This window comes from Mobula hypostoma, chromosome 17, assembly GCF_963921235.1.
Source record: "Mobula hypostoma chromosome 17, sMobHyp1.1, whole genome shotgun sequence".
NCBI lineage: Eukaryota > Metazoa > Chordata > Chondrichthyes > Myliobatiformes > Myliobatidae > Mobula > Mobula hypostoma.
The window spans coordinates 12,644,741-12,660,201 of NC_086113.1; the positions used below are offsets into that span (position 1 = coordinate 12,644,741).

Sequence of the window (15,461 nt, forward strand, 5' to 3'; positions counted from 1 at the left end):
TGCTGGTAAGTATTACTCTGAACTGCATGCAACCTTTAGCTTTATTTATTAGTGGAGAATCAAATAAAGTAGTTTGAGTTTTGTTGCTTTCATTGAATTAGATTAGATATGTAGATGTAGTTAAAAGTTGAATTAGATACGTAGCTAAGTGTTAAACAAAATTACTCAAGTTACTAATTCTTTCAGCTAAGAGCTAAGTAAAGTTACTTAATCAAGCTATTTGTGTAATTGTGTTTTTCATTGCCTCCTCGGTTACTCAGGAGGAATCAAAAGAAACCCCGACCTCTGTTTTGAAACAGAGGCTGCTAAAGTTGCCAAGGTTTTGGTTTTGCTGTATTATTAATTTCAAAGAAAAGCAATTTTCTGGAGGTCCATCAAAAAGTTATCATTTACAGTTCATGTTGCTTTGTAAAAACAAGCAAAGGTTCATCAAGCTTCAACTGAAGGTAAGGTGGCCTGATACAGCCTAGAAAGGAAGGACACTACGGTGGCATAGCAGTGAGCGCCACGCAATTACAGCTCGCAGTGTCAGAGTTCAATTCCGACGTCGTCTGTAAGGAATGCGTACATTCCTCCTAGTAAACATGTGTGTGTTTCCTCTCACAGTCAAAAGATGTAGCAGTTATTATAAATTGTCCTGCGATTGGACTAGGGTGGGTTGTCGGTGGTGCAGATCAGTGGGCTGGAAGGACCTATTTCTTGCTGTACCTCTAAATAAAGAGAGAAATAAGTGATCTGCAGAGCACAAAGTCCTCAGCCAAAACCATGATAAGATACTGTAATTAATACATTAGATAGATTGGATTTATAACTGGCTTTGTAGCCCGGTTAGGAATTTAGAGCCACATCAATGCTATCATTATGACAAGGAGACACTTGGAAAGTTAGCTCCATGATAAAAGCTATATTACTCTACTCCTACTGTTGTTGTTTCTTGACTCTAGAGAACCAAATATCAGATCTAATGTTCACCAGCCAGAACCAGCAGTAAGACAAAATATATGGAGGAACAAAGACAGCTGGATAGTCTTGTTTATATTCCTCACAGGTACCCTGAGTGAAGGAGAAACGGCCATAATTCAAACAATAGAATTATTTTGGCGTACCGTGGAAGAGAATGACTTCTGACAGGATTGAACCAAGAGTCCCTCCTGCACGCATTATGAACTATAGGATGATCTGTTTGATCTGTCTGTACCTGCGATGCCATCTCACACGATCCACACGTGACAAATCTCTTCGAGATGAAAAGAGCATCTCCTGCCTTTCTGGCATTTCAGCACTAAGTGAAATTTTATCAGAATGGAATTTACATGGCAGCATTTATGGGTAATTAATATGTTTCAGTTTCATGAAATTTAAATCCATTTCACATTATGTGTAAATTATTAATGCTACTTTTGCAAAAAAAATCTTAAAGTACGATTGTGCTTATGTTAAACATTTAGAAAACAGTTCCATAAAAATGCCACTCATAAACTCCACTCATCCCTAGAATTGCAGTTAGATTGTAAAATTGTTTTTAATAGAGTAGCAGAATTATTTTTTAATTTATCAAACAAGATGGCATGTATCTACACTTCACATAAGGTTTTTTCTAAATTTTATTTTGAGGCAGTGTGCAAAAAGCCCTTCCAGCCATTCTCCCGGTGAACTGCGTGGGTTTCCTACATAACCAATGCAAGAAGGGTTACGGGGGAGAAGGCGGGAGATTGAGGCTGAGAGGAAAATTGGATCAGCCATGCTAAAATGGTGGAGCAAATTCAATGGGCCAAATGGCCTAATTCTGCCCCTGTATCTTAGGATCTTATAAAGTTTTATTTTGTACAGAATCTGAACTGAGGGATAGTCATTCTAGATTTTTTAAAAACCTAATGATCAAAATATAAAATATAAACAGAAAATGGTAGAAATGGCTGTCAGACTGCATCTGTGAGAAGAGAAACAGAACTAACATTCCAGGTCATCTCAGTTCCCTGTAGTTTAACAACTTTCCTTTATCTTCTTCCCAGATCTAACAATGTCTTCAAGGCAGGAGAATGGGGCTGAGAGGGAAAATAACTCAGCTATTACCAGACAGCAGCGGGCTCGATGGGCCAAATGGGCTAATTCTGCTCTTATGCCTTATGGTCTTAATTATGTGTTGTGTGTTTGGCCAAATATTTTTGAGATAGTCAGAAGGTTCAAAATACAATGGGAAAATCTGTCAATGCGATATTAAGGCCAATGTTCGGAGGTAAGGAGAGGGTGCGTACAGGAGAGTTACTGGAAGACACCAAATAAAACTCCAGGGAGAAGTGTGAACGGACTCCACACTGGTGTGAAAGGAGAAAGCAGCAAATGACCTTTTAATACTTACTTTGCACCCTTCCTTGTTATGGCCTTAAGTGCAAAAGTTACTGAACTTTAAGGAGCAGCACAGTAGCATAGCGGTTATTCAGGGACTGCGACAGCACCAGCAGCGAGGGTTCAAATTCACCGTTGTCCGTATGTTCTCCCTGTGACTGTGTGAGTTTTCTCTGTGTGCTCTGGTTTCCTCCCACATTCCAAAGACGTACAGGTTCGTAGGTTGATCGGTCAGAGGGGAGTAATTGGGCAGCGCAGACTCGTTGGGTTGTGAGGGACTGTTACTGTGCAGTAATGCTGTATCTCTAAACAAAACTAATTAATTTAGAGCCTGGCTACCTGATCTGATCCAGATGGGCCCAACTATGTTTGTCAGTTTCCAGTGCCGAAATACCAGTCTGCCAGCTCTGATCAGATTTGGATGGGCATGGCCAGGTCAGGTTTAAATTTATCCAAAAGATCGCCGATTGCAAGCTATTCTAACTGAGATAGTGAGCATCAGCACCCATGTCTATGGGGCCAAGGGGAGAGAGAGCAGGGAGTGTAAAGCTAAAAGTCTCATGATTCTACCTGCTGAATGTCACTTTATCCGTTATGGCAACCTCAGATGGTTGAGGAAGTTTGGTATGGGCCCCCAAATCCTAAGAACTTTCTACAGGGCATGATTGAGAGCATCCTGACTGGCTGCATCACTGCCTGGTATGGGAACTGTACCTCCCTTAATCGCAGGACTCTGCAGAGAGTGGTGCGGATAGCCCAGTGCATCTGTAGTTGTGAGCTTCCCATGATTCAGGACATTTACAAGGATAAGTGTGTAAAAAGGGCCCATAGGATCATTGGGGATCCGAGTCACCCCAACCACAATCTATTCCGGCTGCTACCATCTGGGAAACGGTACTGCAGCATAAAAACCAGAACCAACAGGCTCCGGGACAGTTTCTTCCACCAGGCCATCAGACTGATTAGGGAGGGAGGGAACGTCAACTCAGACCAGGAGAGACCTGCATCGAGCATTTTCACGCCTTACAAGGTGCAGATTGGAAGTCTGTGTGGGGCACCACCCCTCGCACAGACACTAGAGCAATATGTGATTAAGTGCCTTGCTCAAGGACACAAACACGCTGCCACAGCTGAGGCCCGAACTAGCAACCTTCAGATCACTAAACGAATGCCTTAACCATGTGCCCAACACAACAGACTGATTAACTCACACTGATTTGAGTGTACTCAATGTTATATTGACTGTTCTATTTATTATAAATTATTATAAATTGCTATGATTGCACACTGCACATTTAGACGGAGCCATAACATAAAGATTTTTACTCCTGAAGGATGTAGCAATACAGTCAGTTCAATAATGCTGTAGAAACTACTGTCTGAGGAGTCTGAAGTAATTGGTCTAGGCACACGAGTTCTCACCACTGTCTACGGATGCGTAGTTGAGAGCATCCTGACATGCTGCACCACTGTGTGGAACGGAAACTACACCGTGGCAGACAGGAGGGCTCTACTACAACCCAATGCATCCCCGGCACCAGTCTACCTGCTACCAAGGACATACTGTATATACAGCTAGTTTCCAGAAACAACATCATGAGGAATCCCAGTCCTAGTCCGAGTTTGTCCCAGTCCCGTCAACATCCACACCAGGACCAACAGACTCAAAAACAGCCACTTTCCCCAAGTAGTAAGGCTGATCAACACCTCCACCCAGGAACCCACCCCTCCACCAACACTACGTACACATCACCTAATCTCACTGTATGTACATACAATCAGTCAATGTGAATGTGTACATTGGGTTTTGGAGGATTGCTTTTATATTTATATTTAATGTGTTTTTTGTTCGCTATGCTCATTGTGTATTTTTATGCTGCGTCGGATCCGAACAATCACTTCGTTCTCCCTTATGCTCGTGCACTGGAGAATGACAATAAGCAATCCAGAATCGTGAATGGAAAGCTACAGCCAGGCTGCAAGGGGATGTAGGGGTGCCTGACTACATCGTGGGCTTTGTGAATAGCCAGCTGACTGCAATAACGATTTGCTGAGGACCACAGGGGTGGGGGTGGGGGTGAATAAGAGCCCCGGTTCACCTTGGCCCATAACAGCAGTGTAAAAGCAATAACCTGTTTGATTCAGTTTTTCACCTTTTCCAGTAGTCTGACTATTCTACCTGAAGATGGCAAGACATACATATATATATACCATAAAACTTTACTGCCATAAAAATATGCACTTAAACTCCAGATTAGGTCTTTTTTTTCAGAGGTGTCTAAGATTCATTCCACTCATTCTCTACAGTCTACATTTTAAACTGAGCACATCAGTAAAAAGTTAGTGTTTCAGCTTGTCTGGTCATGACCTTAAAATCACAAGGTGCAAAGAAAGGGTTGGGGACCCTGCAACCTAATGGGATAAACACTGATTTCTTCAATTTCCAATAATTTCTTCCGCCTTTTCCCCTTCTTTCTTTTTCCATTCCCCACTCTTTCTCCCCTCTTATCCCTTCTCTTCTCTTCACCTGCCCATCAGATCCCTCTGGCGTCCCTCCTCCTTCCCTTTCTCCCAAGGCCCATTCTCCTACCCTATCAGATTCCTTCTTCTTCAGTCCTTTAACTTCATTCACCAATCACCTCCCAGCTTCTCACTTTATCTCCACCCCCCCCCACCCCCACCTGGCTTCACCTATCACTTGTCAGCGTGTGCTCCTTCCCCTCTTCCCCCACCCCACCACATTCTTATTCTGGCTTCTTCCCCCTTCCTTTCCAGGCCAGGTGAAGGGTCTCAGCCTGAAACCTTGACTGTTGATTTCTCTCTACGGATGCTGTCTGACCTGCTGAGTTCCTTCAGCACTGTGTGTGTGTGTTCCACAAGGAATAATAGTTTCCTGGGGGATAGGGATGATGGAGTGGAGGGGAGTTGGGAATACATCAAAAGACACTCATTTACTTCCTACCTCATAATCTACTTTGAACTTCTGCACAATTCCCAGCTCCTTGAACATTCTCAGTGAGGCTGTGATCATTCCATCGCTGTCAAGGGAAAAATCGTTGAAGGAAAAATGCGCAATCCCCAGCTCACTGACCGTCGGGAGTTTGGCAGCCTGGATGAAAGGACAGAACGATTAACGACGGGGAAAAGAAAGGAAGAAAATGCTATTTCGTCCATTTCTCACTGACAAGTGATGCAGCAGACATCGACGCTAAATCCCGTAGAATATTCCATCCTCATCAATGTCCTGAGCCTCAACCTACACTTCTTCCAGTGGTGAGGTTTGAGGATGCTTGAATCCTGTCCATCAAATTGATGCCAAGATGGGAGGAGGCATAAGAAGGTCACAAGCCAGAGCCACTGTTAACTGACTTCATTGCGGGAAGAGAGCAAACTAGAGTCTTGAAGACTGATAGATTTATAGATTAGCTTTATTTATCACATGCTTAAAATTGAAAGCTCAAGGTAAATTTACTATCAAAGTACATATATGTCAGCATATACACCCCTGAGATACATTTTCTTGCAGGTAAACTCAGTAAATCCAAGAAACATGGTAGAATCAATGAAGGACCACACCCACTGGACACACAAACAACCAATATGCAAAGACAACAAACTGTGTAAATATAAAAGAAAAAAAAACTATAATAATAATAATAAATAAATAAGCAAAAATATCAAGATCATGAGATGAAGATTCCTTGAAAGTGAGTCCATAGGTTGTGAGGGCAAGTATATTGAAACATACAGTGTTGTTTACATCAAATCAAGTCACTAAGGATTGTGTTGGGCAGACTGCAAGTGTCACTATGCTTCTAGCACCAACATAGCATGCTTAGGACACATTAACCCTAACCACACATCTTTGGAATGTGGGAGGAAACCAGAGCACCTGGACGAAACACACAAACCCCTAACAGATAGCAGCAGGATTTGAACCCCAATCTTCCAGCTGGCGGTGTAAACCATTGCACTAACTGCTACACTGCCATGATGCCTTGCTGGGTAAATCAGCTGGAATGATGGGGTTCAGGGAGTGTGTGACGCTCACAGGATTGCATAGGGCTTGGATGAGTGACGGGGGTTCGTGGGGTAAGGGGTGGCAAAACTCTGACACGTGAGCCCAAAATGGTACAGACAAAAATATTGTTGTCACATGGCATGCAGTGCCACCACTCAATTCTTTAAACTATACCCATAATAAAAAGATAATGATCATTTTTATTGCCAAATAAAACAGTGAATGATCTTTTACAATCCGGTGCAGTAAGATGTTTTCACTGTTGTACTTTCATTAATAGTAAAACAATGAATGCATGTAAATAAGCAAGCGAGCTCATCCTTTTTCCTTAAAACAGTCTATAATCATTGTTACTAATACATTAATCAACGATAACCTCTGCTCAAAATTACCATGGCATGTGAGAGAATTTGATTATCACCAATTTGGGCACATACTCTCAAAAAGGTTTGCCAGCCCTGGAGTGGGTCTTGGAGGAATACGCGGAGCTCGGGTAGGTGATAGGATTCGTGGGAGTAAAGAGAGTCATGGAACTACAGTATATGGGGCTAGTGCACTGGAGTCCAGGGGAGCATGTGGGGCTTAGGGAAATGCTTAGTCTTCAGTGACTGTGAATGTGGTTATTTACAGCACGGTACCAAGCCCTTCCGCCCCAATGAGTCGGAGCCATCCAATTACACCCATGTGACCAATTAACCTCTAACCCGTACGTCTTTGGAGTGTGGACAAAAACTGGAGTGCCCGGACGAAACCCACATGGTCACAGGGAGAATGTACAAACTCCTTACAAACAGCGGCAGAATTAAACCCGGGTCGCTGGCTTCGTAACAGCGTTACGCTGCTACGCTGCCGTGCTGCCCCAGAAAGTAAGACTTAGTTGGGGCTCTGGGAGGCTGTGAGCCTCTCCATAGGAAGGGAGAGAGGAGAGGACCTTATAAAAAGTGAGGAGCTCAGGCAAGCGGCAAGACTCTCACCTACGTTTGCAAAAATACAGCAGTCTGTTTTAGGGAAAGGAAAAAGATTCCTCGTGTTTCTTCCATCCAGTTCTGCAGATGCTGGAGTGCTGTGATCAAGTGTACTTTCTCTCAATCATTTTGAAGATGTAGTTGATGTGAAAAGGTGTGACACAATACCTTCCCACTACTTGTGATCACAGCGCATTGATTAACGGCACAATGTATTCAGGTGCAAAACTTTTATTCATATTAAAAGCTGAAGCAGGGCCTATACAGGTGCAGCACAGCATTGCAACCAGGAAATATTGAAAATAGTCAGAAGCATAAAAGGCCATGAATCCCCTTTGGTTATAGGGAAATGTGTGTATGTTGTGAATGTGAAAGTAATCATTAAGGAATTGTTGTTTGAACACTGAAAATGACACAAACAACAGGAATTCTGCAGATGCTGGAAATTCAAGCAACGCACATCAAAGTTGCTGGTGAACGCAGCATCTCTAGGAAGAGGTGCAGTCGACGTTTCAGGCCAAGACCCTTCATCAGGACTGAAAATGACAGATGTGTTAACATTCCAACAAATTTTGACATGAAGATATGATGATTCCATATCACTGCATTAATAATAACATTTTAAACTCAAGAGTTTTGGCTTCATGACAAGGGACAACATGGTAGTACAGCAGTTAGTGTAATGCCGTTACTGTGTCAACGACGTAGTATGGGTTACTAGGTTAATTGGTGATACGGGTGTAAATAAGCTTCTTGGGCCAGAAGGGCCCAATACTGTGCTGCATCTCTAAAAATAAAACATTCCGTCACTCCGTTCAAAAGATCACAATATATATTCTGAACGTGGGGAGATGTACTTCCCTCCTATTCACAAACAGGAGGGATAATGACAAGGGAGGTCAGGGTTTTAAACTCAAGTGTGCAGATTTGGTGTTAAATCAGCAAATGTGGAGGAAATGGGAGTCAGAAAGCCCATTTCTTTAAGTGGTGCATGGTGTGGAAAACCATATATATATATACACGTTGTAACTGGGTTAACTGTCTGGACACGCCGCTCTGCTGACTGCCCCTGTGGCTCCTCTCACAGATCCCTGAATAAAGGCGATTTCGCCCTGCTCCTCCCCTTCAGACCAGGGGCAGATACTCAGCATGGAGGTCACGTCTTACCGCGAATAAAAGCCTTTCAGTATTTACCCTACTTCAGTCTTTTGGGATTATTGAAGGCAGCAGGGCTAGCAATATCAGTGTGAGCAGAGAAGGTAATGGCTGGAGAAAGGGAAGCTATGAGAAGATAAAGAGAGGGGATGGGCAGAGAGTGGGGTAAATGTTTGATAGGAGAAATAACTAGCGGGTGCAAAGTGATGACACATTTTTAAGCAAATGTGCAGAGGCAGGTAATGAGTTTTGCCTGATGAGCACAAATAACAGATTATTTATGTGAAGAGGTATCTACAAATTCCTAGAAGATCTGCTCCATTCTAGACCTTGGTGAAATATATTAACAGTTTTGAAAATCTCTATCATCTACAGTATCAAGATTTTGTTTGGCTCCTTCAAGAGCTCTACCAGAGATGTAACTAATGTAGCACCACTGGGCGGCACGGTAGCATAGTAGCCAGCACAATGCTCTACGGTACCAATGATTCAGGTTCATTTCCCGCCGCTGCTGTGAGGAGTCTAAATGTCCTCCTCGTGACCACATGGGTTTCCTCTGGATGCTCCAGTTCCCTCCCACGGTCCAAAGATAGGTTAATTGGTCCTTGAAAATTGTCCCATGATTAGGCTAGGATTAAATCGGGGAATTGCCGAGCGGTGTGGCTTAAAGGGCCAGAAGGTCCCATTCCTTGCTGTAGCTCAACTCAATAAGTAAATAAATAAATGCATACATAATGTACTATGGCAAAGTGTAAGGATTTCTAGGAAGATGCCATGGCATCTGAACTCCCTGGTATTTTAGACCAGAAAGTAAGCTTCAGGTAGACTTCATGGAGAAGAGGGATACCCACTCAGGTGATGACAGGTGAGTGTCAAAGCCTAACCAATACTATGTCACATAACGCCAGATGATCACCAGGTGTGTGAACAAACAATCCATTAGCCTGATGAACAAGTTAGTCAGGTTTATGGGCAACACATCCTTCTTAAGACAATGTATCCAGAACTATCAAAGCATTTCAGTTGTGACAAAACCAGGAGATGGTAAACTCTAACATCATTTCAGTTCCCTTCTGCTCTGAAACTAAAGAGAGGCACTCGATCAGTTGTCTTTTATTGTTCTGCATATCTGTACGTTTTAATAATTTGGGACCTTCTCTGCTTTTAGCATTCTTCTCCCTTCGATCCAAAATGGGCCTGCCTGGAAATTGACTTGCCACAATTTTTTGCTCATTGAAACATCTATTAAATTTGCTAATCAGTCTTTCCATCTGCACTGTTTACATTGTGTCATCAACAAATTTGCATGTGTGATTCTTAATCATCATCTGTCATTTATATGCGAATTAACAGAACATTGGCAGATACGAGTCATATCCGCTCAATATGAGTCCTTGCTCCATGTCCCAAATCATATACCTTGCCAGTTGTCAGTCCTGAAGAAAGGTATCAGCCTGAAATGTCGACTGTTTGTTATTTCCATAGATGTTGTCTGACCTGCTGAACTCCTCCAGCATTTTGTGTGTGTGGCTTTGGTCTTTCTTTTAGCTGGATTAATAATTTCTATACAACTCCATAAACATTAACTTTTAGTTAAAAATCTCTTTTTGGGGGATTTTTTTTTTCAAAACTTTCTGGGAGACCATATCAACACTTGGTGAGCATGACTGTCAAAGGGAGTCAGTACGCTGTGTGTAGACAGAACAGCTTCTGCAGATGCTGGAAATCCAGAGTAACAGACACAAATGCTGGAGGAACTCAATAGGTCAGGCAGCATCTACGGAGAGTTATAATGAGCTGACATTTTGGGCCGAGACGCTTTATCAAGACTGGAAAGGAAGGGGGAAGGATCCAGAATAAGAAGGTGTGGGGGGGGGGGGGGAGGGAAGAAGCGCAAGTTGGAAGTAGAACAGACTGTGTGGTAGTGCTAGATATATAGATGGGGAGGGGTGATTGTGAGAGTTTACAGAAAGAAAAGTGTGTGTTCATGAAGGAATTGACTATGAGGAGTGAGTGAAATGATGGTGTAGGTCTTATTGGGCAAAACGTGGGTGGTAAGATGGCAGCAATATGTCAGGCTAGATGTGGGGAAATGCACACTGGACTCACCAAACACTACCAAACCTATAACCAATTTTCTTGTGTAATAGTAGACATGCCACTCCCATCAACTTCCAGTTAATAAAGGGCACAAGAGCATTAAACGAGTTTTCCCAATGGATGGAAACATTGATCTTTCATGAACTATGATCATATTTTGATTTATCTAAAGCAGGCATTTTATTTAGCAATGTAATCAATATACTTGATTATATGAGACATAGGACAGTCAAAGCAATAACAAATTAAAGTATTATAGGAAATTCTATGCAATAAGTAGTGATGGATTGATAATCTTTTTATAAGATTGTCAGAATGGGAAACAGAATTATTTAAACCCGACCGTGTTCATCATATAAAGAACATCCTTTGTAAATCCATACTAGCTTCTGTGATAACTGATAACTCTGAAAGTTGCTAGTCACTCTGCCTACTGTAGGCTGATGTTAGGATAACTGGTGTAGAATTCCCTCTCCTCATTATCCCTCCTCCAAAAAAAAAGCAGAGCGATGTTTAAATAGAATGTAATCAAGTTCATCTTATTGTGTTTTTTTACCAAATTCTGCAATAGTAAAGCAGAATGCGGATTTCATTGGGATATTTAATGTTACTAAGAGAGTATTTTACAAAGGAACAGAGACAAATTGAGATTTGGAGCAGTTTAGAAACAAGCTGTTCATATCTTTTACATCAGATCAAAAAAATCAAAAATAACAACCTTATTTTAATGTTAATTGACCTAGAGGTGGAAAGAAAACAGTGTCAAGGGTTTGTGCAGAATTTAAACTTGGTGGATATTAATTGGGTATACATAACAATATGATGTTTGTGTGAGTGTGAGTGAGTGCAAGTGTGTGTGTGAGTGAGTGTGTGTGTGTGTGTGTGTCTGTGTGCGTCTGTGAGCGGGTGAGAGTGTGTGAGTGCATCTGTCTGAGTGTGTGTCTGTCTGTGAATGTGTAACTGTGAGTGTATGTGTCCCTGTGTGTGAGTGTGAGTGTGTGTGTGTCTGTGTGTCTGTCTGTCTGAGTGTTTGCCTGTGAGTGTGAGTGTGAGAGTGTGTGTGTGTTTGTGTGAGTGTCTGACTGTCTGAGTGAGTGTTTGCCTGTGAGTGTGAGTGTGAGTGTGTGTGTGTTTGTGTGAGTGTCTGTCTGAGTGAGTGTTTGCCTGTGAGTGTGAGTGTGAGTGTGTGTGTGTTTGTGTGAGTGTCTGTCTGTCTGAGTGAGTGTTTGCCTGTGAGTGTGAGTGTGTGTGTGTTTGTGTGAGTGTTAACTGGAGCTGGTCTATTTCAGATGAGAAGGTGGGGGAGCTTGAAGGTGGGAAACAAAAGCGCGGGAAGGATGGCAGAAAGCGAGAGATACAGGGTGAAGCTGGACTGTGAGAGAACGATGACTGGGGCAGTATGCAAAACAGCAAGGCGGCAGTGCAGTCTGGAGTCAAGTCAGGGCAAAGGGATTGTAGAGGAAGAGAGGGGGGAGATCACAGAGTAAAAAGAGAATAAATTTGGCAGAGTTTGCTGGGGGGTGGGGAAAGCAGGGTTTGAAGGAATATTCCATTAAATGAGTGAGGAGAAAGATCCTTTAATCAAAATAGAGGGTCAATTGTATACCCACTGTATGTCAGCTCTCAGAGCAATCCTATCAATCTGATGCCCATTCCTACCAATCTGATGCCCAACCCTACCAATCTGATGCCCATTCCTACCAATCTGATGCCCAATCCTATCAATCTGATGCCCAATCCTACCAATCTGATGCCCAATTTATTCCCCTTTAAACTATACTATCATGTGTGCCCATAAACACCCATTGATTGCCCTACTTCCCACCCTATATTTAGAACAGAGGACATATCAGCCCAGTAAAGGTCCTTTGGCCCACAATGTTGTGCCAAACTTTTAACCTACTCTAAGATCAACTTAACCTTACCCTCCTACAGGGCCTATCTAAGGCTCTCTTAAATTTATTTATTTATTTATTTACTTATTGAGATTCAGCACGAAATAGGCCCTTCCAGCCCTTCGAGTTGTGCCACCCGGCAATCCCAATTTAATCCAAGCCTAATCACGGGGCAATTTATAAGGGCCAATTAACCTACCAACCAGTACATCTTTGGACTGTGGGAGGAAACCAGAGCACAAAAGGTTGACCTGCAGGCTAGCGGAGGAAAGGAGCGCCTTACACCTTTTTCGGTAGAGACATATCACTCTGCCACCCAAACTCTCACGGTGCAATATCTTAATCACGGGCTGATTTTAAACTTAGCTCCAAATATTGTACTGACGTCAAAACTCCCCATCCTTCCTTCATTTTGAATGGCTTAAGACTGTCAGCAAAACATAAAATGCCCATAACGTTATCAAATGGTCCACTTTTAGAATGGCAAATCATTTAACACCTGCCCTTGAGATCGGCTCAAAATTCAACTCTGATCGGTATTTTATCTTCAGAATGAACATCGTTAATATTGAACCCTTGAGTCCATAAAAGGACAGGTTACACAAAGAAGCCGCTTAAAATTACCAGAGACAGGTTAATAAAAGTAGCTGGTCTGCTGTGGGTACTCATAGCTAGAAGAATGGTGCATAAAGTAATGTCTATAATACGACCAACGTAATTGATGATGTCATTAAATGACATTATCCAATTCTTGAACTTGTATATTTCACGCAGATGACACAGCAAATAACTAAACATTTGCTTTTAATATATACAACTTGTTTATGAGAAATAGCCATACATAAAGTAATTGCAATAATTTATCAGTTTTGTGATTAGAGTAATTTATTTTGCACAATACTTAACATTTTACTATATAGCATAAAAAGTAGACATTATAGCAACAGCATGCACGAGGAAAGTAATATGCAGTAACTCTTTGTGTAATAGGGGATTGCGAGCCTTAAATTCACCCATTTGCTTTTTGCACTGTTAGTGGGTTTTATTACTTAAATAAATAATCAGCACTGACCAATCTCCGGTATTTGGGATTATTCATGTGGCAGTAGAGAGTCAGCGAGCAAATGCATTAGATTTAATCACAGGGGTCCAGATTTATAATCAACAACCTGTTTACAAATTTATAAATCTAGTCACGCGTGTTGATATATAAAACATCTTGTGAATGAAATTCCCAAGATAATCTATGACTAAACAAGGGTCCAGCACAACTGAGTAAAAAAAAACAGACAGCATGCATGCAAGCATTGATTTAATATCTCCATAAAAAAAGGTTTTATTTTAGAGGGACACGATTTCCAGGATTTAATGGAGGATGTTATTAGAGGTGCCTGTCCAATGGAGATACTACACGAACTTGTGGTAGGGCTACTTCATAGGATATTGTAAAGGAAACGCTTTACCTTCAGTCGATCAACCTCTACTTTTGAGCATGTGGCATGGTAGGACAGCAGCTGAAATAGGAAACCGGAATAAGTTAAACCTGAATTATCTAAAACTATACAACAGATGGTAAATGAGATCGAAACACATTATTACATTACTTTCATTTGAATTACAAATTTATCTTGTCAGCGTAACAAAGCGAAGAAATAGCAGTTATAAAACTGTGTGGCAATGCAATCGTATTGTTCAGCACACACAGAACTGAATGTCCCAAATGTTTATCTGTGCATCGTTTCGATAGATTCAAATTTTTTATTGAAGAAAACAAGAACAGTTCCACTCTATCTATTTTAATTATATCTTAATTAAAAAAAACATTCTTTTTTTATGGGCTATCTCAGTAAGAGAGGAAGGGGGGAGTAAATCCTTCTTCGTGGTTGGTCGTTCCTCACTGGAACTGCTGACACACACTGCTGTTCCTGTGTAGCCAAGATCTGAATAAATCAGTTTACAGCTCGAAATCAAACCTCTTCAGTCTTTAGAAACATTAAAGTGGAATAACATTTTTATTATGTGTTATTTTTCTAATGAGCAAGGGTTGATAACTACATGCTATAAAATGATCGAATGGTACAGCGCAGAAATAGGCCCTTCAGCCCATCTAGTTTGTGCCAAACTTATATGCTGCCCAGCTCCACCCATTTGCACCTGGACCATGGCTCCCCATACAGCTCTCATCCATGTAACTTCTCTTAAATGTTGCAATCTACCCTGCATCACCACTTCTGCCAGCAGCTCATTCTACACTTTCACCACCCTCTGAGTGAAGATGTTCCCTCTCAGGTTCCCCTTAAGTATTTCACCTTTCACTCTTTACCTACAACCTCTAGTTCTAGTCTCACCCAACTTCAGTGGAAAAAGACTGCTTGCAAATATCCTATCTAAACCTCTCATAATTTTGTACATCTCTATTAAATCTTCCCTTATTTTCCTACACTCGAGGAAATAAGGTCCCAGCCTATTCAACCCATCCCTATAACTCAGGTCCTCAAGAGATGGCAACATCCCTGTACATTTTCTCTGTACTCTTCCAATCTTATTGACTTCTTTCTAATAAGTAGGTGACCAGAACTGCAGACTATACTCCAAATTAGGCCTCACCAACATCTTACATAAATTCAACACAACATCCTAATTCCTGTAGTAAATAATCCGATTTATGACGGCCAATATGCCAAAAGCTCTCTTTATGACCCTATCTACCTGTGATGCTACCTTTAAGGAATTATGGGTCAGTATTTCTGATCCCCTGGGGGTTTCAAAGATCTTCTTCCTAAGTTGTGGCAGGAGCCTGGTAGGAACCAGAAACATTTAATGCCAACATACTGAAATAATCGAACAACTTGTTCAGTATGTAGAAATGTCCGCTGGGGTTTACGATTTCTTCAAAGGCGTTGTCTTGCATACAGAGCACGATATTTAAAACTAGGCCAAGTCTCCAACTAGAGAATAACCACCTATCTCCAGACCTTT

The 15,461-nt window shown here is 41.7% G+C and overlaps 1 protein-coding gene across 2 annotated transcripts in view; it reads right to left on the bottom strand.

Moving 5' to 3' along the window:
• Nucleotides 1–15,461, bottom strand: part of LOC134357680 (dual 3',5'-cyclic-AMP and -GMP phosphodiesterase 11A-like) — a 251,408-nt gene that overhangs the window by 92,842 nt on the left and 143,105 nt on the right. For both annotated transcript variants that reach the window (XM_063069299.1, XM_063069298.1), the window contains 2 exons: nucleotides 13,946–13,996; nucleotides 5,309–5,455 (listed from right to left, as the gene is read on the bottom strand). In XM_063069299.1, the coding sequence (XP_062925369.1) occupies nucleotides 5,309–5,455; nucleotides 13,946–13,996 (198 nt within the window). The remainder of the gene's footprint in view (nucleotides 1–5,308; nucleotides 5,456–13,945; nucleotides 13,997–15,461) is intronic.